Below are 21,296 nucleotides of genomic sequence, written 5' to 3'. Positions count from 1 at the left end.
TAAAACGAATAACAGTCTTTATTGCTTTAGGTAAAATACAAGTACAATCTTTCATATCATACAAAGAATGCTGAAATTCTATAAACAACGAGTGCTAATTTACATTTAAAAAAAAATCTTCTAAAACCCATTAGACATATTCGGAAGACAATCTGAGACCGTCGCTATGAAACAAGTCCAAGATAGGTTCGTCGGGTGAACTCTTTTGTTGATATCAACTTCAATGGTGTCGTATGATACGCCACTTCGACTACATTAGTCGATGACCGATATTAGCTTAAACCATGCTTCCTTTGTTCTAATGTCAACCTGAAGAAAACAAATGGACGAGTCTTTATAAGTAATACACAACGCAATTGTAACATGAAATCTATGGTCTATCCATACTCGTTTATTAAACCTCAAGGCGCTAGAGTCTATATTTGGTTTTTCAGTTCTATGCTTATCTAAATAACATCGTCTCACTAAGAATAGTGCTGGAAACTAAAGGTCAAAATATGAATTTAAACACTGAACTAAAACTACTTCACTTTGATTGCTTAAAAAAATGCATTTTAACATCATTTAGAACCAAAGTAGTGTATCTCTCTCTTCCCCATTGTCATTTTCTAACAAAAAAGCAACCGTTGTCCCTATCCATTCCCTCTACAAATTTTTTCCCCATATTTAAAATTCAAGAAATGACAAAACCATTGGATTTTTCTTTGTACACTACAAGAACTCGATGTGTAACTAATTTCTACAGAACCTTCACATTCTCACCATTCTCATTTGGAAGACATAGGATTATGAATTTTGAGACAACTTTAAATGTGTTGGATGCGGGAGACATTAGAGTTGAGGCCTACACGGGAGATCATCCTCCACTATTTTTGTTGATTTATTCTTGATTCATAAATTGTGTTAGGTTCCCATGTTGTTGTCTCAAAACTTTTTGTCTGTCATAACATTTATGATTCTTGTACAAATTTTACAAAATCGCCATATTTGTTTACATTATTGACATCTGGACTTTATAGGTGCATCACAGCAAAATTTATTGGAATATTGTTATTATACAACCACAAATCAATTCACTTGTGAACTTAGAAAATAAAATAGCACATACTAAATTGATGAATATTTGTCTAGATGCCAAGTATATTTATTATTTTCATAATACCTGTGACTACGTATCTTAAAAAGCTTTTTCAGTATCTTGACAAGTACAATCATTAATAATACATGCCTTTTGTTATCATTTATCACAAGAAAAATTAATTATGCACTTCTTTGAAAATCAAAAAGTATATTTTACATCAATCCATTTTTTCAAAAATAGGAAACGACGTGCATCTTAAGTTTTTCAAAGAACTAAAAAAATATTTTAAATGAGTTATTAGTTACAAAAATTAAAAATTTAACACAATTATCAGGAAGTGAAAAATTACGACATTTCATGCATTTTCAAAAAGCAAGTAGATGAATAATGATTAAATACATTCCAAACTTTGTCCATTTATACTTCGTTTTCTTTGAAGAAAAATTAGTACACACTTCATACCGATTTTGAAAACTTCATTGGGTAACAAAAAAAACATTTGGTATGAGAGAACAAATCTTTGAGTAAAAAAGAAAACTAAATTGTGGGTAACATAAATAAAGAGAAAAAAAGTTCTTCATTTTAATAATAAAAAGAAAACAAGTTCTCCATTTTAATAATAAAAAGGAAAAAAGTTCTACATGTTAATATTTATTAAGTTACCAAAAGTTTGTGTTCCTTAAAAATCATTTAACAAAAACTGAAATTACAAATATTCACAAAAAATTACTCATCTTGGAAGAGAAATTTAAATTTGGCATCTAGACAACCATTCAACATTTTAGCATATAGCATTTTATTTTCAAGGTTCACCAATCAAATAATTCGTTGTTGTATAATATAAATTTTCCAACATATTTTTCTATGATACACCTGCAAAGATGATGATGTTAATAACATAAACGAATGTGGTTTCTGTAAAATCACACAAGGATAATAAATGTATAACAACAAAAAATTTTGAAACCACCACATGAAGAAAACCCAACTCAATAAATGAATAAGGAATAAGTCCACAAAGAGAGAGGAGGTTTGTTCTCCAATTTAAGTCTCAACCCAATGCTTGCATCCTCCACATTTTGAGCAACCTCAAAATTCAATGATCCCATTATTTCCAAATCAAAATGGTGACAGTGAGGGATTTCCACAGAAATTAGTGCAGTAAATTCGAGTTTTGTAGTTTACAAAGTGTAAAATCAATAGTTTCAACCTTTCTCGATTTAAAAATATGGGGAAAAAATCAGGAGAGAAGAATTAATTGAGCACTGGTTACCTTTCGTTAGAAACATGAAGAAAGAAAGATGAAGATACAACTACCATTAGGTTCTAGAATGTCGTCAAAATGCATACTTTTAGCAACCAACGTGTGTTTCAGTTGAGCGTTTAAATCCGAATTAAACCTTTTGTTTTCAACACTATGCTTAATGAAACGAAGCCATTTAGTTCGCACATAACTTGCCAACCAATATATTCTAGCCCCTCTGTGTTTCAATAAACGATTATAGATCACCTATACTTGTATGCTTGACTTGTATAATCAAATACATTGGATGTTATATACTAACTAATGCTTCACGTGAAGAACCAAATAAATGCATGTCACATGTATTACTAAAAAATGATATACCAAGTAAGGTGAAACCCTTTTATAATTGTATGCTACATGCGTTTGGCGCAAAGAAATAGCCTCCATAGTACAGTTCTGGCATTCTTTGAAAGGCATAAGCAACAGAATTATGTAAAAACTAACACACGGAAGAAAAGAACATCGATAAATCATTCAGGCACTTTTTGAAAGGCATAAGCAACAGATACTGCATAAGGAAGAAACCTTTTTGGATGCACATCACAAAAATAATTCTGTGGGTTCATAAACTAGGGGACTAGCAATTGGTTTACGAAGTTTCATCACAGTCGAGTTAAGATCTCTTAAAGTAAAGCTCAAATACAAGAAACAGAGTGGAGGATGGCACTTAGATTTCAGAGAATCACAGTTATGCATCAAGACCCACATAGGTGAAATTGATTGGTATCAAAGATAATACTAGGAAAAGCATATACATTACTTACTGCTCCTAAAATAGATCGTTGATTTCGTTACCAACAGACCTTTCCAAAGATTTCAACAAGGACCAAGAGTGGCATGACAATGAAACCATAGAAAGGGAGCTGCATTAACCATGATCAGCTATAGGCGAAATAATTGACATTTTCCGACCACAAAATCATTTCATAGCTATAAATATAATAAATTCAAAAGAAAAGGAGGTCACATCCACAAAACTGATAGAAAATAGAGATTTTAAAAACTCTAAAGTTGCCGAGACAAAGCAAAAGCAAGCCAAAAACGTGAGTTAAAGATTTCTCAATGTGAACTATCCAATTCAATAGAAAGACAAGTACGTGAAAGCAAATTGGGTTCCGGAAAGTCGAAAAAGACAAACAAACAGTATGTGACAACACACTCCTCCATTTATGAAGGGTTAAGATAAGATATAGCATTTTCACATTGTAATTTTTCTTTGTTAAAAAATGACAGAACTTAAAACTTAGAAACCAAACTTGCCTGGATGTAAAGCTTCTTCCAAGCACATTCACGCGGCCTTTTAGGTGGCAATAGACCCCACCGCATACAATATCTACAAGCAGCAAATATTTATAAATTTTCTCATTCGAAGTTCATAGATGAAAATATATATGTAGACGATTGCAAGTTTCTAGGATGCACAGACCAGACATAGCTGCCCATGGAAAACAGCAGAAAGGGAGTGTCTTATCAGATTGTTCATCAACATACAAGTGCAATACGACCAAGCAGAACATGAAAAAGATGTCACAACAGCAATAATCATGCACGAAAAAAGCATTAGTAGAAAGGTAAGAAATCCCCTCTGTTGGACCAGGCTCTGTTTTTATTTTTCTTTTTCTTTTTACTTCTTTTAGTTTATGTATGGGGTGGTTGGGGCTGGTGAAGGGAGCAGAGGAAAGAGTACTAACAGGCGACACCACAAGGATTCGTCCGCAGAGGCAAAATTTAGGAATCTACAAATCATTGAGCAAGAAACAAGGTCCTGCAGTTCCATTATAAGAAAAGTATAAACTATGTCAATAAAAAACCACTCAACAAAAAACAACAAACCCCAGGTTGAAACACACACACACACACATTGTGCAAAATATTGGACAAATCCAGATAACTCAGAAGAGAGAAATTTGAGGATGTGAAACAACAACTCAGGAGGAATCCGACTGAACATCACCGACTCAATCCTCCAAGGCAACTGTCTATTCTTAGTGCTACGTTTTCCATCATTTTTGTTGTTGCCTACAACTATATTATTCTCTTTGGGAGGTGATGGTGCAGCTTCAATTTCACTTTCCAGCTCAACCGATGACAAAGATGACGGCGATAGTGATCTTACAGCCCTCAATAATCCTTCATCGCTAAGTTCACCCTCCTCAATTCTAATTTTCTTTGCTTCTTGTTGCTCCTTCTCCTCCTTTTCACTTAACTCACCCTCTTCAATACGCAACCTCTTTCCATCTCTTTCTTCCTCTCCATGCTCATTTTCGTCTTCCACTGTCTCCGCCTTTTCCTGAAACACAATACCGCAGAGTTACTTGCATGGACAGGCAATTTTTGTCATAAATTTTTTTCCTAAATAATTGTAATTTTCTAGTGAAGGCAACCCAATCCATTTTCCAAAGTCAACACAAGAATTCAGAAGAAGAGTAATCAGTTGTACCATATCAAGAATCAAAATCTGAAAATAAGAAAACGGGGTGACCTCTCCGAATGCCACCTCTCTGAATGCCAAGAAGCCAGGAACACAAGATGATGAATTCACGAGTCATTTTTTGAGAAACTCCAGACAACCCCACCCACGTACTTGAGGACTCGAAAAAACAAGAAATTGAGTGAATCTTGGATTGTCTCCTGGCTGTAATTTCAGAACCTCAGGGTCCTCTGCCATTGTCACCTTCAATTCTTGAAATCAATAAATCGATTTATGGAGTTTCTTGTTTGGGTTAATCAGAGACCATCAAAGATGGCTCTGATACCATGTAAAATCTTGAGCGGAAACGATGGAAGGAGAGGGAAGAGTGCTCATTGAAAACTGTAGAGCAAGAATCAAGAAAGAAATTTTGATTTCTGTAGTTTTCAGTTTAATGTTCTTCAGAAGAGGCGAAGATACATATATATACACAGAAACTAACAAGACTGAAAATGTGGAATTGCCAAACTTACTCAATCAGAAGTTGGGGAGAAATGTTGCTATTCCCTGACGTGGAAGTGTATTATTCCATGGAGATGGTGGAAGAATGAAATCAGAAAAAAAGGAAAGAAGAGAAGAAAGAGGAGACTGTTATTCTACCGCCCACCAATGTATTCTGATATTTATGCTTATATTCCCACTTTATTTTTTTGATTAATTCTTTACTTTTTCTCATATTTTATTACAAATACTAAACAATTATTATTCATATAATATTTATATGTAAAAAATATTATTACATCATTATACATTTTTTACATATGAAAGTATCAAATATTCAGGACTAATTTAATATTTATATGTTTTTAGAATTGAAATACATGATTTTTGTCCTATAATATTATTAGTTAATTTGTTTTTCTGTTGAATATATTATGAAACTATATTGTTTATATAAATTATAGTAAATAATTTTACATGATATTTTTTCCTAAATAATATTAGTTAAGGTATTTTGTCTTGAATAATATTTTAAAATTATTTATGTGAATTACAACAAATAAATTATATTATTTATATAAATTAAAATAAATAAAATTTTAATATTTAATATATTTATTAAATATAAAAACACATAATTAATTTAATTCATATGTTAAAATTTATAAAATATAAAATTCAAAAAAAGAGAAAAAAAAGATCAAGAGCAACAGCATCATCATCATCATCTTCTTCAAGTCCTCGCCACGCCGCGCGTCTCTGCTTCCACTTCGTCAGATGGAATTCAAATCATTGAATTGTAGCTTACTATGGAAAAGTTTAACCAAACAGCTATTTAAGGCCAGTGAAAATATATCCTTTTATACGTATTAAAAATATATTAATTTAACATTACAATTTTATATATTCTCTTTTCACACCAGAATCTAAACAAAATTAAAAATAAATATTTGCCACTAAGAATCCTTTTCCAAATTTTGAGTATGGATTAAATTTAAGGGTTAAATGGGTTTCATTTTCAGTTCATGCCTTCCTCATCTGCTCAAAGGGCCTGCTACATCTGGCCCAATAGGCCCATTAGATGATGTTTAGAAGCCCATTACTGGCCTGCCCCATTACTTGTCTTGTTAAAATATGTTGTTTGTTTGTTATGTGAATATATAATTAAATAAATTATAAAAAATTTATGTGTAATTATAACAAATCATGAGTAAATTGAAGGATGTTGATGTAATTTAGGTTATAGTTTAGGGGTATTAATGTAAGGCAGGGGGACCACTCGTCATAACCACCGACCAGTTGACCGTTTTGGCATATGGAAATTTGTCTGCACATTAGATTATTAATCTCTTGTGGGCCATAAATGACTCTGCTTCCTCTACAATTTTATTATTTAATAATATTTCCAGCCTTTAATTATGTAAATTAACAAATTAAATTATTTCACATTTCAATAAAATCAATTCACAAAACTCTGATTCCTAATTTTGAATCCTCTCTCTCTCTCTCTTTCTCTCTCTCTCTTCATTTAAATATTACTTTTGATCTCAATTTAATTAATAAATAAATTGATTAATTATGTAAAAAAAATCATGATATTGGGGCTCGACTAAGAGGGTGTTTGCAAGCGCTTATTAACTTATTTTTAAAAATAAATCAAAATTAGTATTTTTATTTTACAATTTCTATTTTTCAACTATTTTTATTAAATTGATGTAAGCCAAAAGACATAAACAACTCTTCACCAACTTCTACAGCTTATTAATAAATTATAAATATGAATTGTTTTTCCATCACTTCAACTTCAATTTAGTTTTATTTTTAATTTTTATTTTCAATTTTTGCTACTGTTAAATCATAATTCTTTTCTATTATTTATTTCCACCAAAAAACAAAAAGTAACGCTACAACTTTTCACTCTTTATGTTCAACTCTTCATAATAATTCCACCAACTACTTCTCACCTTTCCTTTTTTTTTTTTTACAAGTTATAATTACACGAATTATATTAATATTTTAATAAATTAAATAATACGATCAATATAATAAAATATAATTATATAAATTATAATAAATTGAGATAAATATTCATACATAAATACATATGTTTTGAAGCATATGATTTCAAAATTGTTGGTAAAACCCCAACCTTGAGATAACAAGACATTTATGGTACCTGCCATCTTTTTTTCTAAGAAATGGTTAGCAGATAATCACAATAATTAATTGAGCTAAACTTGATTTTATTAGGGATATTAGTGTTAGATTAATAAATTGAGAGCAGAAGATTCCCGAGTCATGAGTGGGGAATGGCTTTTAACTTTTTGTTACTTTCAGAACTTTGGATTAATTAACCAATGATGTTTTAGTTTAATAATTATGGTTAAAATTTTATGAATATATTTAAGACTATTGATTTAAATTTCATGGGATGTATTATGTATGTGTATTTGTCACATTTTATGTAGATCTGTAAATATTATAATTTATCTTATTATTTTAGTTATATTAATGAATTTATTGAACTAATATATTGTTTAATTTATTAAAATGTTGGTGTAATTATTTAATTACAGTTTAAGAAACAACAGAACTTAGGACAACAAATTAAACGAGAAAAGGGAAGAGAAAATGACTTATCTATATACCAAAATATTATTAACAAATTATTTAGAACAATTAAAAAGGAAAAAATAAAGTTATTTATTGTGGTGGGTTTGCTGGGCTCCAAAAGTATCTAAGCTATGAGTGTGTAATGCAACCACCATATTCATATTTATGAAATCCACACTATTTGTTGTTTTCTTGATTTTAAATAATTCCTCTCATCTTTTGCTTTACTACTTTGACCTCCAAACGTGTTTGAATTATTATCGATTTTAAAAATCTATGCAATTTTAATTTATTTATTGATTGAATTGAGTTCATTTAATCGAATTAAATATGAATCGAGCTCGATCAATTTCATATTTTCGAATAAATTTTATTGTATTTATGTTAATAGAATCGAGCTTAAATAGAATTTGAAAGTTTAACGATCAAAATATTTGGTTTGTTAAATTTAATTAATCAAACTCAATCAACTCTTATTAATTGATTTTAATTCGTTATCGGTCAATTATATTTATTTTTCAAATCTAAATACAAATCTTTTTCTTTTTTAAAGATTTACCTATCCCGGCTTTGCTTAAATTGATTACTAATAAGATCATAAATGCAAGTGGATTTAAAGCTTGACCTACTAAGAAACATGAACAAAAGATGAAGGAGTCACCCAATTTGTGGAGGGTAGTTTAGTCAATCACATTAAGAAAACTGAGCCACGCTACAAACACTCGAACCAAAGTATCTAATTTTCCCAAAACCTTTATTACACACCCTATATATATACACACACATACATATCTCCTCCCAAGAAACATACATCAGTACATTACAGTAAACTTGCACAAACAGAAACAAGAAATTCAAAAACTTCCTCAACCCCCCCGCAGCACCATGAGAACCAGCAACCACCTAATCGGCTTCCTTAACTTCCTCACTTTCCTCCTTTCAATCCCCATCCTAGGCGGCGGCATATGGCTGAGCAGCCGTGCCAACAACACCGACTGCATGAAGTTCCTCCAGTGGCCAGTCATCATCATCGGCGTTGCCATAATGGTCGTCTCCCTTGCCGGCTTCGCCGGCGCTTGCTACCGCAACAACTTCCTCATGTACCTCTACCTGTGGGCCATGTTCTTTATCGTCGCCGCCCTCATAGGCTTCGTCATCTTTGCCTACGCCGTTACCGACAAGGGCTCAGGCCAGCCCGTCCTGAACCGGGTTTACCTCGACTACTCGCTCCGGGATTACTCAGGTACTTGGCTCGCGGATCGGGTGGCGAGTGAGAGCTACTGGAGTAAGATCAGTTCTTGCATAAGGGACTCTCATGTGTGTCGGAAGATGGGCAGGACTTTTGCGGGTGTTCCTGAGTCCGCCGAGATGTTCTACCTCAGAAAACTCAGTCCTATTGAGGTAAATACAAAGTGATTTTTTTCTCTAATTTTCAGCTTACTTTGTTTTTTCACTCTTTATTGTTCATCTAATTGATATAGTGAGTGCCCAAAAGCTGCCAACACTCTTCAAAAAAGTTACAACTTTGGAGCAGCTCAAAAAAGAACTGTCTTTGGACTTCAAATTTAAACACTGTTTTTCAATTAATGCTTGTGATTAATAGATAAACCCGGAATTTTACCAAAAGGGATTGGCAGTTCAGAGTCAATGAAACAATCATTCACTTTATAGAAAAAATGATGGATAAAGTTGAGAGAAATGATAGGGGAACACCTGGGCTCTCCATAGTTTTCTGTCTGATTATGTGAATAGAGTCATCTTTTCAAAGTTTCAGCCTTTATCCTGCAATATTGAGACATGAAAACCACTTTTCCTTGTCGTTTTTAATGATGGGCACTCAGACTCAGTTGATCTTCAGAAGAAGATGCTGGTTTTTTCTTTACATTCATGAATAAAGTAGAATTCTTTTATTGAACGTTTTCATTGGAGTCTGTGGATGGATGGATGAGCTTTTCGGTGAAAATCCTCTTTACTTCAAGAATCCTCCATTTTCGGCTTTTCTTTACTTGCTTGCTTCTTGTAATGAAAAAGGATAGATAGCAACATTTCAGCACTGTTCTTAGTCCTCTTGGTTCCTTTTTCTTTGCTGTAACTTAGAATGGTTTCTTGTAAATTCAGCATGTGTCTTTCCTCAGCTGCCAGAAGCCAAAAAGACTTCCCTTTTCTTTTGTATACATTTCAAGTACTCTTTTCTTAGTAAGGGAAGTTTTCATGACATGGGCCTTTTTCGCAAGCATTGATGAGTAATTGCCAGTGACGTGCTCCATACTTCTTCACATGGTCTGACTTAACAGATAGGTCCTCTTATTACATATTAATCATCTGATGAGTGATGACTGAGGATATTTTCTTGGTATTTAATTCTATAAGGATGAAGATAGGCTGTCAGTTCTATTGCTTATTTTTCTATTGTTTTGAGGTCAACTTTTCTGTATTTTAGGGATGGGCTGCACTCTGTGTACACCATGTTGTGTACTACTAGGATTTTTCCTTGAAATTGATCAAGAGCAGGCTTTGGTAATAATTTGGGAGTTTTCTTAGCGGGTTCTAGGATATTCTAGTTGCTGATGTGTGGGGCTTTATGTTTTCAGCCCCTTTTCAGTACAACTTAATAACGTTTTAAATGCTTAGCAACTGTTTTTTGGCGAAGATATATGTGACTAAGGTATGTAATATATTCAGAATGATTTGACTTAATTGTGTGTTTAAGTTATTAGAATTGTAGAAATATCTATGATGTAACACCTGAGAAACTGCAGTATAGATTTTTTAAAAGGTTGGTTTGGTGAGGATGACTTTGATGATGAAACTGGTTGATTGGCTTTCTTACTTTATTGAGTTTTGAAAGATCAATAATTGATTTGGGTGAGCTAAGGAATCAAGTTAAAAGTATGCCAGACCTTTATTTCTTATGTTTCTTTATATGGTGTTTGAAAAGCAGGTCATAGTATTTTGGCTTATCTCATGTTTTGATGCACTTTGCGTTTATTCCCTTGGTTTGAAAGTCGTCGATAGGGATTTAGCTCCTAAAAATACTTGTATCATCTGATCTAAGGTTGTGTTTAAATTTGATGGATATGCGATTAAAGATTTTAGAATTTTATAATGGTCAATCCATTGAGCTTAATTGAAAATTTCATGATGCAATGGATCTGGAATCTTGAGCTCTCGTTTTAGGGCCTTTTGGAGTCGAAATAGTAGATTCATATGATATGGAGTGATTTGGCGTCTTTCTGCAGTTCTTTCTCTCAAATCCAAATTCTTGATTCATGGTCATGGATGTATTACTTGTTTTTCGCTAACGAAAGTCTTAACCCATGGTTTATGTAGTCCGGATGTTGCAAACCCCCCACATCATGTGGCTTCACGTACATAAACGAGACAGTCTGGAACCCCGGAGGTGGACTCGTGGGAAGCGACCCCGATTGCTTGCGGTGGAGCAACGACCAAGAACAACTATGCTACAACTGCGACTCTTGTAAAGCCGGCGTGTTAGCCAGCTTGAAGAAGAGCTGGAGGAAAGTCTCAGTCATCAATATCGTCATACTGATCCTCCTCGTTATACTGTACGTCGTTGCCTGCGCAGCTTTCAGGCACAACAAACGGATCGACAATGACGAGCCTTACGGCGAGACCCGGATGGAGAAGGCACAGCCCAGCAGGATACATTTTTAGAAGCTTTCACCAGAGGAATGAATTATTGAAATTTTAAGATCATTTTCAAGCACAGTGTGGGAATTGCAGTTTGTTTAGTTTTTAGTAGATGGAAAAGGGACTTGTAATTGCTGTGGTTCTCTTGACTCTCTTTTAAAGAAAAATTTGCCTTTTGTATATTTTGTAATTGCTTCTTGCATCTTATTTCGGTTCGATTTTTTATTTCAAATCTTATTGTATTTTCAATCTCATTTAATATCTATATATATATATATGATGTGTACGAAAATAGTATGGGTCTGATGAGTTTGGACTTGGGCCAAGAAATAGAAAAACTTGAGAAATGAAATTTTACAAAAGCAAACACGTTAACACTTCGATGTTCAAGTTAGTATTAGGTTTAAAATAAAATAATTACGAAATATAAATTGTAATGAGAATCGTGTTAAGAGTGCAAATGAGAAGGCAAATTTAGAGTTGACACCAATATTCCAGCATTTGGAAGGCATCCATTGCCTAGGGATCAAACCTATATTTTTAAGGGGTGTCTCATTCGTTGGGATTATGCACGTGTGACCTATTCTTGGGCAGAATAGATAAAAATTGTTGGGTAAGCCACAATCTTGTCTTCTGTTAATCTTATTGATGCAAGTCATTCTCCACATTGAGGGGATCCTTCATAGACGAGGACTCCTAATCCGCAAGGAGTCCTTCTTATCCAAGAGTATGAAGTTTTTAGGGAATCTCTCTTGACATGTGTCTTCCATGTTGTTTATAAGGTACACTTGACGGTTCAGGTGTACGCCATGTGGGAGCATTTAAATATGGATCTTGGGTCGGTCACCACTTGTTGGACCACATTCTTGAGCTAAACCCACTAATATTTTGGATAATCACCCCCCACGAGCTTTTAAATTGCCAATGAAGAACCTTGGGCCTTTTTGCTCTTCCTTGAGTCAAATTTCCTTGAACCATGTATATCAATAGTCTATAAATATAATTTTCTTTTTAAATGAAATAGATAATTTAATTTTTACACACATCACATCTGTATATTAAATAGAATAGAAAATAGAAATGGATTTTATTTTACTTTGATGTGTGGGTTTTTGGGGAAGTTAGTGAAGAAAGTGACAGGCCACATGGAAAAGTGGTGGGAAATGCATGGGGTGTTTTTTATACTCCAAGAAAGGTGGCATGTTTACTTGTTAAAATAGATTCATTTTGTGTTGTAGTTATGTAATATAAGCAATTGCATGTGCAAGAGGATCCGAAATTGGACATGGATCCGGGGAAGTGGGGTGATATGGTGGGGGTTGGATTTTGACGCAGATCATCATATTTTGATGTTAAAAGATTGGCTTTATATTAATAGGTGATTGATATTGTTTTTTTTTTTTAAATTAAAAATTATAATTATAATTAAATTAAATATTAATTTTAAAAAATAAAATGTGATGCGTTCAAAAAATGCACGAGTTCAATGGATATGAACTATTGTTCAATGTTTGGGCCGATGGACGACCTGCAAAAAAGACGTTAACACTCTGCCGCTCAAGTTAGTATTAGATTTGAAATTGAATAAAGATAAAAAAATAAATAAATGTGATTGGAATTTAGATATGGTGAGTAATTTTGTAATATATTTTTTATTACTTATTGTAATGTGATTATTATTTATGGATATATTGATTAAGATGTTGACTTAATATATGATTATCCTTTTTATAAAAGTAAGGAGGAGATTACGATACAGGTAGCTTTTAACGGATAGAACTTCAACAAAAATCAGAGTGGCGCAGCGGAAGCGTGGTGGGCCCATAACCCACAGGTCCCAGGATCGAAACCTGGCTCTGATAAAGAGTGGGCTTCCCTTCTGATTCTGCATTTTTGTAACCCAAAATCAAATATATATGTATAATTTAAACTTTTTTTGGTAATATAAATGTATAATATTTTCAAGGAATAATCATAATTCCGTTCAACATAAAACAGTCAAATCCCAAGAACTAACCTAATATTTGAATAGTTATTTTCACTTTTTATCAATATTTTTTTTTTAAGAAAAAAGATCACCAAAAAGAACAAAACAACATATTTGTCCCTCCATTAACAGCAAATGTGCATCTCCAATTTCCAATCCCTATATATTTCATAAATGACTTTGGCTTACTAATTGCTTTTTAAGTGCTATTACAAAACGCACTTATTGTAATAATTGTTGCTTTTCATTATGTATTAGAAGCACAACTACAAACAAATTGAGTTAAATTGAGGAGTGGAGTCACCCACTAAATAAAGAAACTAACAATACAAAGCTCTCGGCTTGAAAAGATAATATCATACTATACTATAGTGCTCAGCAAAACGACAGTGTTGCATAAAGGGATGGAGAAAAGCATGCATGTGATCAATCATGCTTTACATGAATTGTGACAAATCCTATGCTTTCAATATAATTACAAAAACCAAACGTTTGGTCTTCCAGGATTACATCCACCTCCCACAGAGTATTGGTTGTATTCGAGTGCGAATTCTGTCCCAATATTACATCTAAATCTGGTGATCCCAGATTCAACTAAATTTTCTCGAAACAATTCAGTAAGAATCAATCTTGAACCGTGTGTACGGAAAAGAATTCTCCAAACCACGTGACTCTTTTGTTTTACAGTTACCTTCTTGTCATATTTTCTGCAAGTGTTTACAATCTGACTAAATTCAATTCTAACATGCAGCTTGGGGAGGTAGATGTAATTTCAGAAAAGTAAAAGACTTCACCTGTATTTAAGCCTCGAGGGAGCTTTTTGTAATGATCTCCATGTGTTTACAGGGTAAGGTAATCTTACAACAGATCCGGAATTGCATAACATAGAGAACTAAGTTCATGACTTGCATAACTTCTTCTGTACAATTGCTTGGTTCTCGCGGCTTTGCTCGGGATTCCACCTGGTGACAATCCTCTCCTCAACACAGTAATGCTCCAAACTTGAAGAAGACATAGCACCATTACCATTTTTGCTGACGTGAAGAACCAACAAAGTTTTTGCAACACTACCACAAAGTCGAAGTGTACAATGAAAATCGGACCAAACCCTCAGCCGGGCGCTTCTGTCTCCCTCTTCATCGGATAAGACGAGAACCGCATATTCAGAGTGCACTAGAGCTGGATGATGACGATATGCAACAAAGTCAACGCCATACTGAGATCCTGCCCTCACCACCCAGTTCTTCATGCGAAGATGAGAATATGCTTTGAACAAAATTGGGAAACAAGCCCTCTTGGACGTCATGTAGTGCCACAACTGTTCCTCATCTTTTACGCACTTATCGTCACCAACAATTTTGATGCATTTCATCACAGAGCATAAGTAAAGAGCTTCCTCGAGACTTAATTGAAACCATTGCTTATCCTTCTCTGAGGTAATAATGGGACGACCAAAACATGCATGGTTAAACAGTTCAGTTTGCTCAGGATCTGCTGCAAGAAGCACGCTACACCCTGAAAGCAGTCCTTGACAATTAGACTCAACCAAAGAGGATTGAAGCCGAGATACAATTTTGGACAAGGGTTCGGCGAGGGCTTTTGCTTCAGCCGCTCTTCCTTTCCACCTTGGTGCCATAATCTGCTTCACAGGATATGATAAGACCCTTTATGCTTCTGAAAATGCCAAAAGTGAAGAAAGTAAGCAAAATATAGTACAAGAACATTTTCTTTTCGTCCACCATGGATATAGAGCTTTGAGATAACCATGATTACCATAATTATCTCTTCAAAATATTTTCAAGAACACAGATAACCATATATCATGTAAAAATAGCAGACTTATAGTAAACGCCCACCATCTGTTATATTAAATTCAATAGGTAAAAAGATTTATGATAAATGCATTAAATAAACTTTTATACATAAGGCATGAATGCTGATAAAGGTAATTATCTTTTGTCAGACCACAAGAGAGCAACAAACTGCTGGTTAACTACAAATAGTATAGAATTGCAAATGACAGATGTATTAGCTATGGTGCGACAAAAACCCTGACATTGAAGCAAACCAGGCTTCATAGTAACTACAATGCAGGCACTAAGAACAAAGTTCTGTGTAGTTTACGTGAACCAGAAGAGAGCGAACTTTCCTATCGAAAATGACCAGTTTCAATAGGAAAATAGAAAATTAATTTCAGGAGAAAAGAATAAGGAACAAGAATTTAAATCTATTGATCCCGAAATAACATAATAAAAGAAAAGACTATCTTAACACATTATTTTCAATGGGATTGATCTAACACAACCAATTTTCAGGAGCACCATTACGTATATTTACCAACTTGAAAACAATATGTATCAGCCCAAAAGAGAATGAATGAAGGAGAAAAATCAACAAACTAACAGAAGTATTTGAGTGATCGTAGTAAAGTCATATCTGGCTTCTCTCCTTTGTCCTAGTAAAGTCACTAACTACAATCGCAAAGCCTCATAGGCACAAGAAATGATCGTCAATGACCATCTTGATTTAACTAAACGATACAAAATCCACCGACGCTGTAGTTCACAAGCACCAACTTAATTTCAAAACCAAGATAATATTATTAGAGGAATCCCGGAATTTGAAAGACACACAGCGCGGGAACTTCACAGTACACAAAAACGCCAAGAAATTAAATAAAAATGCAAAAGAAAAGCAAACAGTCGCTGCACAAATAGAAAAAAATTCTACATAAACGTCGCACTATGGACTCATTTATAAAATAAAAAAACTTCAACCCCAAAAGCATCCAATGAACACCAGCTGTTCGTATAAATGCACCTTAGAGTTTTGACTTTGAGCAGGGACCTCAGGAATGGCCGAATCCAAATGCGAACTCCAACCCCCTCCCCCTTCCAAGTTGAAATGCTGGTCGATACAAAGCGACGGGTAGTCCAATACACTCGCCGACACGGCGGCTCCGGGCGACAAGGCTGCGTGGTAGTAGATATACTATTCTGATATGAAAATGAAATAATTTAGACAACACATTATTCAGACAATAAATTAGATAAAATTATTTTTGCTTTGGACTTGGGCTTAGGTGGAAGTTTCATGGGCTGGGCCTACAGATATTCCACTGGGCTCAGTTCCATGAAGCCCAATATCAATCATCATTTCACTATATTATATAGTCATACTATGTCTTTTATTTTTAATTCTTGATACGATATAATTATTAATAAATAGTAACAAATCAACGATAATAATTACTTAGTGCCAATACACCATCAGTATTCATGCCTTACTAATTGACTACAGTGACAACTTTATGACAAATTTTTATAACTTAATATATATCATTAATGAATATTAAAATTATCACTTAATTATTCTTTTTTTGTGGTCAAGTGATTTTTCCGTAAGGCCGCCAGAACACGAAAATTATAGGCAAACGAAATAATTAATGAAACAAAAGTAATTGAGGAGTAGTGAAGTGGTGAAGTCCGGACCTAACTCAACTAGCCACCAAGACTTTGGAGAGACTGAGAAAAGACAGTTAACGGTTGATTAAGATATGTAGTTTGATGATAAGTAGTAATTAATAATTCAACCTCTACGTTAATTATTCAGACTTGTCCTCTCCTCCAATCCTAATTATTTAAATAACATTTCTTCATACTTCCAATTTGCAGTGTTGGAATCATCATTACTTTTTGGGAATATTAAAACCCATGTTTTTTCCACCAAACACTTTAATATACATGAGAAAATTCTACATTCTGTGAGGTTTGAGCTTAGGGGAATTGGTCATTAACCTTATCAAAATTCTAGTTTGGTTGTACACTTTAGTTGTCTTGTTGTTTATCACATTATTATCAAAATAATTATTGAAATTGTTGTTTCCCATAATCTGCTGATGAAAAACTTGAGTCGTTTGTTAGGCTCAAAGTGTAATCTCCCCAGCCAGAAGTTTAAAAAAAAAAAAATCGTTAGGATTTAATCAAGTCGAACAATATCTTGTAAAATGGACATCAATTCCACTGCATTTTGTATAATTGGAGTCTTCTATGGGAACAGAGCCGTCTCAAGTCTCTAGTTTAGGGAATGATGATATTGCCAAGCACCACCACCACATATTAGTTACAGACAAAAAATTTGAGTGACTTATGAACTTTAAATCTAACTGTGATTCTTATAATTAGTCAATCACACGCGAAAAGAAATACTATATTGGTCGTCCTATTTTTTTCTTTTTAATTATATAAAGAATAATAATTTAAATGTCTTATCTATTTGCACTTTGTTATTGCTTCAATCCATCCCATTTTCCTTCATTGGCTTCAAATCCACCAAAAAAAAATTACTGTTGGTCTAATTACATAAATATTATTTACTTTTTGCAAAATTGTAAGTATCATTTTTTAGGGGTCAATAATAATTTATCTGAAAGGGTATACTTATAAGTTTTTGTCTCCAAGAAAGTATTAATGTAAATTGGGGTGTACTTATCATTTTATAAAAGGCATAATATGTTTATAATTAGGTCTAATTTTAATGAATGTTGACTTAATTTTCCCAATAAAAAAACAAACCATTTAATGGGCCTATTTAGTTTGGATTGAATTTTTTATTTAAAAAATTTATTATATTTTTGTTATTTTGTTTAATATACACATGTGCATGTATAAAATTATTCGTTAAATAAAATAAATAATTTAGTTTTTAAATAAGTAGACGTGTATATACTAAATGGAACAAAAATTCTAACAAACTTTAAAATACAAAATTCAATCGATATTTCTGCAAAGTCTCATTCTTGCTGACTCAAGAATTGGATTATTCAAACCACATTCAATAGCTATATATTAATTAATGAGAATGGGCAGATGAGAGAGTCGTGATACGTGACTGCGACGTAATAATTCCACAAAGAAAAAGGTTTGATTTTTCATGTGTTATTGAACCCAATGTTGGCTCTAATTAGTTGAGCATTGATTGTGAAAAGTGTTTGTGTTCGAGATCAATTTTTAAAATTACCCTTTCATCAAAATTCATAATCAATAAATTTTTGAAAGATGACGAAGAGGGTCTGTTTGTATAAGTTCGAATTGTTTGTATTTGAATTATGAATTTATGCACGTAGACCTTTGTGCGGTAATATTTATGAAGATCTATAATTGACTTATGGAATTAACAACGGATCATAATATTTACAAGTAAACGAGTAATATAGTTAGATATCTTACAATAACTGACTCAATCATTTAAAGTAAACATAGACTTAGAGTTTATAGTCAGTTTTTCTCAACGTGTCAGTTATACAGTTTTTTATGTATATTTTGATTGTCGATCGATGATAATAATTGAAATCAAAATTATTTAAATTTTGTTCGGTAAAAAAGAATATATCTTGGTTTAAAACAAATATATATATATACACACACGTGGTAACACGCGAAATGCATTTCCATTTTGAAATATGTATGCCAAAACAGTTTTGAAATGACAAGTGTTGCACATTTTGGATATGGACACAAATTAATTAGGTATGCAACTTAGGTGATAATGATGGTCAAGAATGTTTGGCCCAAGGGCATTCACAAAGTTCGTAATAAGTACTTATAATAAGCTTTTTTTTTAAAAAAAAAAAATAAAAATAGGAGAATATTTGTAAATATTTAAAATAAATTCTTATCAGTTTATTATCGCAAATAAGTTTTTTTTTTAAATTTTCAATATTTTAAAGTACTTAAATTAATTAATTTAAATAGAAAGATATGTAAACAGTTTTCTATTAATATTTGCAATTTAATTGATAGGGACTTGAGTTTTGTGGACCTACTTCTGCTTTTACAAGCTGCAAAATAAATGCACAAAAAGTGATCATTGTTATTACTTTGATTCTCATATTTGCTTGAAAATCAGAATTCCGTATAGATTTATTCTAAGGAATTTGAAATGATTTCTTCAAGTTTTAGATACAACCTCAATGTACATCAAATAACTCACAGCATTACAAAATTTGCTCCAAAAATACTCATATAACAAAACATGTGAAACATTAAAGTATTGGGTGGATAAGTACAGAATTAATAAAATATACTAAGAAATATTATCAAATTAGTCGAGTTCAACTCGTGTTTGATCTAATGAAAGCTCGTTCGGGTTCGAGTAGATCGACAATCAATTCAAGCATAAATTTTGAAATTTGATAATAATTCAAATAAACTTAAATAGTGATGGGCTCGGCTCGGCTCGCATTATTTACAGCCGTACGTACATATAAACTTGCATGGGAAGTTTATGTAATTTTCAATGAGAAAAGGGTGGAAATGTATATATTCCATAATTATGGAAAAGGTGTTAGAGTGAGGTTTAAGTGCTATAATCTGGTGTAGTATTGGACATGACATCCCCGTTCTGAATATAAAAAATAAAAAGAAAAAGATTACAGGTTTTGAATACGTTTTGGATTTTTTTTATAATTTCAAAAAAAAAAATAGGGTGACTTTAGGAAAAAAGAGTTTTGGGCATAATAATAATAATAATAATAATAATAATAAAAAGAATTAATTCAGTCAAACTAAAAGTTTAGGTGAAAAAATTCGAGAAATACTCATGATAATTTAACTAATTTGGATGATTAAAATATTTTCTATCTACTTTTTAAAATAAATTTATATTTTGTCTTCATATTTTTCATATTGCATATTTTAATTTTAGGAGAAATTGATAATATTAAATAAAAAATATATATTATATATAGTTGTGTTAGTGCTGTATTGTATTTTAATTTTTTAAAATTTTTTTGTATCATCATATCCGTATCATATTGTATTCGTGTCCGTTTCCATATGTCACAATCAGAGTGTCAAGAAAAGTGTATTAATGGGTAGGAAGTAGAATGTTTGACCAATTAATTGCGCCATAATTATGCCCAGTCCTATACGGTACTTGACAACATTTATACATACACCTAGCTTTCACTATCCCACTACTAACACACCAGTTGAAGTATACTACTCCTTATTTATTATTTTTATTTTTATTTTCTCTTTTTGGAATATTTGAATTTTCATTTTTCTGTCTAGCTTGCTGGAAATCTTCCAATGGACCTATTTTTCAATGTTAAGCTTTTTTCTTTCTAGCTTGCTGGAAATTTTCCAATGGACCTATTTTTCAATGTTAAGCTTAAGTTGCTTCCCAGGTGTCTTCTAGAAATTTTAATTTGGTTTTATTTTATTATTTCCATATATTATCACTTCTTCATAATCTATACTGCTACAGAAGAAAATTTTTTGATCGTACCAATTTTAGACTGCCCAATTTTATTTCTTCTTTTTGAAAATATTTGGTCATATTAATAATTTATTATTATTATTTTTTATAATTATTAATATTTTTTTATTATTCATCAAAAATAATATTTTTGTCACACACACTTCATTTTTCAAAATGTGGTCATTTTAGTAAAAATAAAATAAAAAATTTCCCATGTAATATCTCTGCTTTTGCCAAGTATTCATTAATTGCAATGTTAATAGCTGAAAATTAATGAATATATTTTTCACAATTTAAAGTAATTAAAAAGAATAACTCCAAATATATATCTGAAAACTAAAAATAAAAAGCTTACAACTGTATTTGTTTTTTGGCAGGTTCACATGCAAGATGAAGAAATATTGAAGACCTGATCAAACTGCTTCGACTGTAAAGTCAAGAAAGGATAGCAAGTTTACATGGAAACTCTTGAATAAGTGGGATT

General features: G+C 32.4%; 3 protein-coding genes across 13 annotated transcripts; 1 reads left to right on the top strand and 2 right to left on the bottom strand.

Annotated features, from left to right (window-relative positions):
• LOC105170335 (uncharacterized) lies at nt 1-5,483 on the bottom strand. 8 transcript variants are annotated; one of them, XM_088884330.1, is made up of 7 exons: nt 5,331-5,483; nt 4,828-5,199; nt 4,342-4,677; nt 4,079-4,152; nt 3,648-3,720; nt 3,152-3,250; nt 1-309 (listed from the first exon to the last, which is right to left on the bottom strand). In XM_088884330.1, the coding sequence occupies exons 2-6, from the start codon at nt 4,828-4,830 to the stop codon at nt 3,179-3,181; spliced, it is 558 nt and encodes a 185-aa protein (XP_088740456.1). In that variant the 5' UTR covers nt 4,831-5,199; nt 5,331-5,483; the 3' UTR covers nt 1-309; nt 3,152-3,178. The 8 variants fall into 8 exon arrangements, 5 of the variants coding, with proteins under 5 accessions (XP_088740456.1, XP_088740453.1, XP_088740454.1 ...); XR_016067126.1 differs by lacking the exon at nt 3,152-3,250 and having other exon boundaries at nt 4,248-4,677; XM_088884327.1 differs by having other exon boundaries at nt 4,079-4,677.
• Nucleotides 5,484-8,677: 3,194 nt separating this feature from the next.
• LOC105170334 (tetraspanin-3) lies at nt 8,678-11,752 on the top strand. Its single transcript, XM_011091055.3, has 2 exons — nt 8,678-9,312; nt 11,242-11,752. The coding sequence occupies exons 1-2, from the start codon at nt 8,797-8,799 to the stop codon at nt 11,584-11,586; spliced, it is 861 nt and encodes a 286-aa protein (XP_011089357.1). The 5' UTR covers nt 8,678-8,796; the 3' UTR covers nt 11,587-11,752.
• Nucleotides 11,753-13,886: 2,134 nt separating this feature from the next.
• On the bottom strand, nt 13,887-16,562 carry SEN2 (splicing endonuclease 2). 4 transcript variants are annotated; one of them, XR_016067249.1, is made up of 3 exons: nt 16,370-16,562; nt 14,344-15,223; nt 13,887-14,256 (listed from the first exon to the last, which is right to left on the bottom strand). XR_016067249.1 is itself a non-coding variant. In XM_011091054.3 (2 exons), the coding sequence occupies exon 2, from the start codon at nt 15,183-15,185 to the stop codon at nt 14,448-14,450; it is 738 nt and encodes a 245-aa protein (XP_011089356.1). In that variant the 5' UTR covers nt 15,186-15,223; nt 16,370-16,562; the 3' UTR covers nt 13,887-14,447. The 4 variants fall into 4 exon arrangements, 3 of the variants coding, with proteins under 3 accessions (XP_011089356.1, XP_088740687.1, XP_088740686.1); XM_011091054.3 differs by having other exon boundaries at nt 13,887-15,223; XM_088884561.1 differs by having other exon boundaries at nt 13,887-15,188.
• Nucleotides 16,563-21,296: the final 4,734 nt, after the last annotated feature.

This window comes from Sesamum indicum, linkage group LG9 (assembly GCF_026168435.1).
Source record: "Sesamum indicum cultivar Baizhima isolate 11 linkage group LG9, ASM2616843v1, whole genome shotgun sequence".
In the NCBI taxonomy this organism is placed as follows: Eukaryota; Viridiplantae; Streptophyta; class Magnoliopsida; order Lamiales; family Pedaliaceae; genus Sesamum; species Sesamum indicum.
The sequence above is the reverse complement of the archived record's forward strand: the minus strand, read 5'-3'. Positions and strand labels throughout refer to the sequence as shown.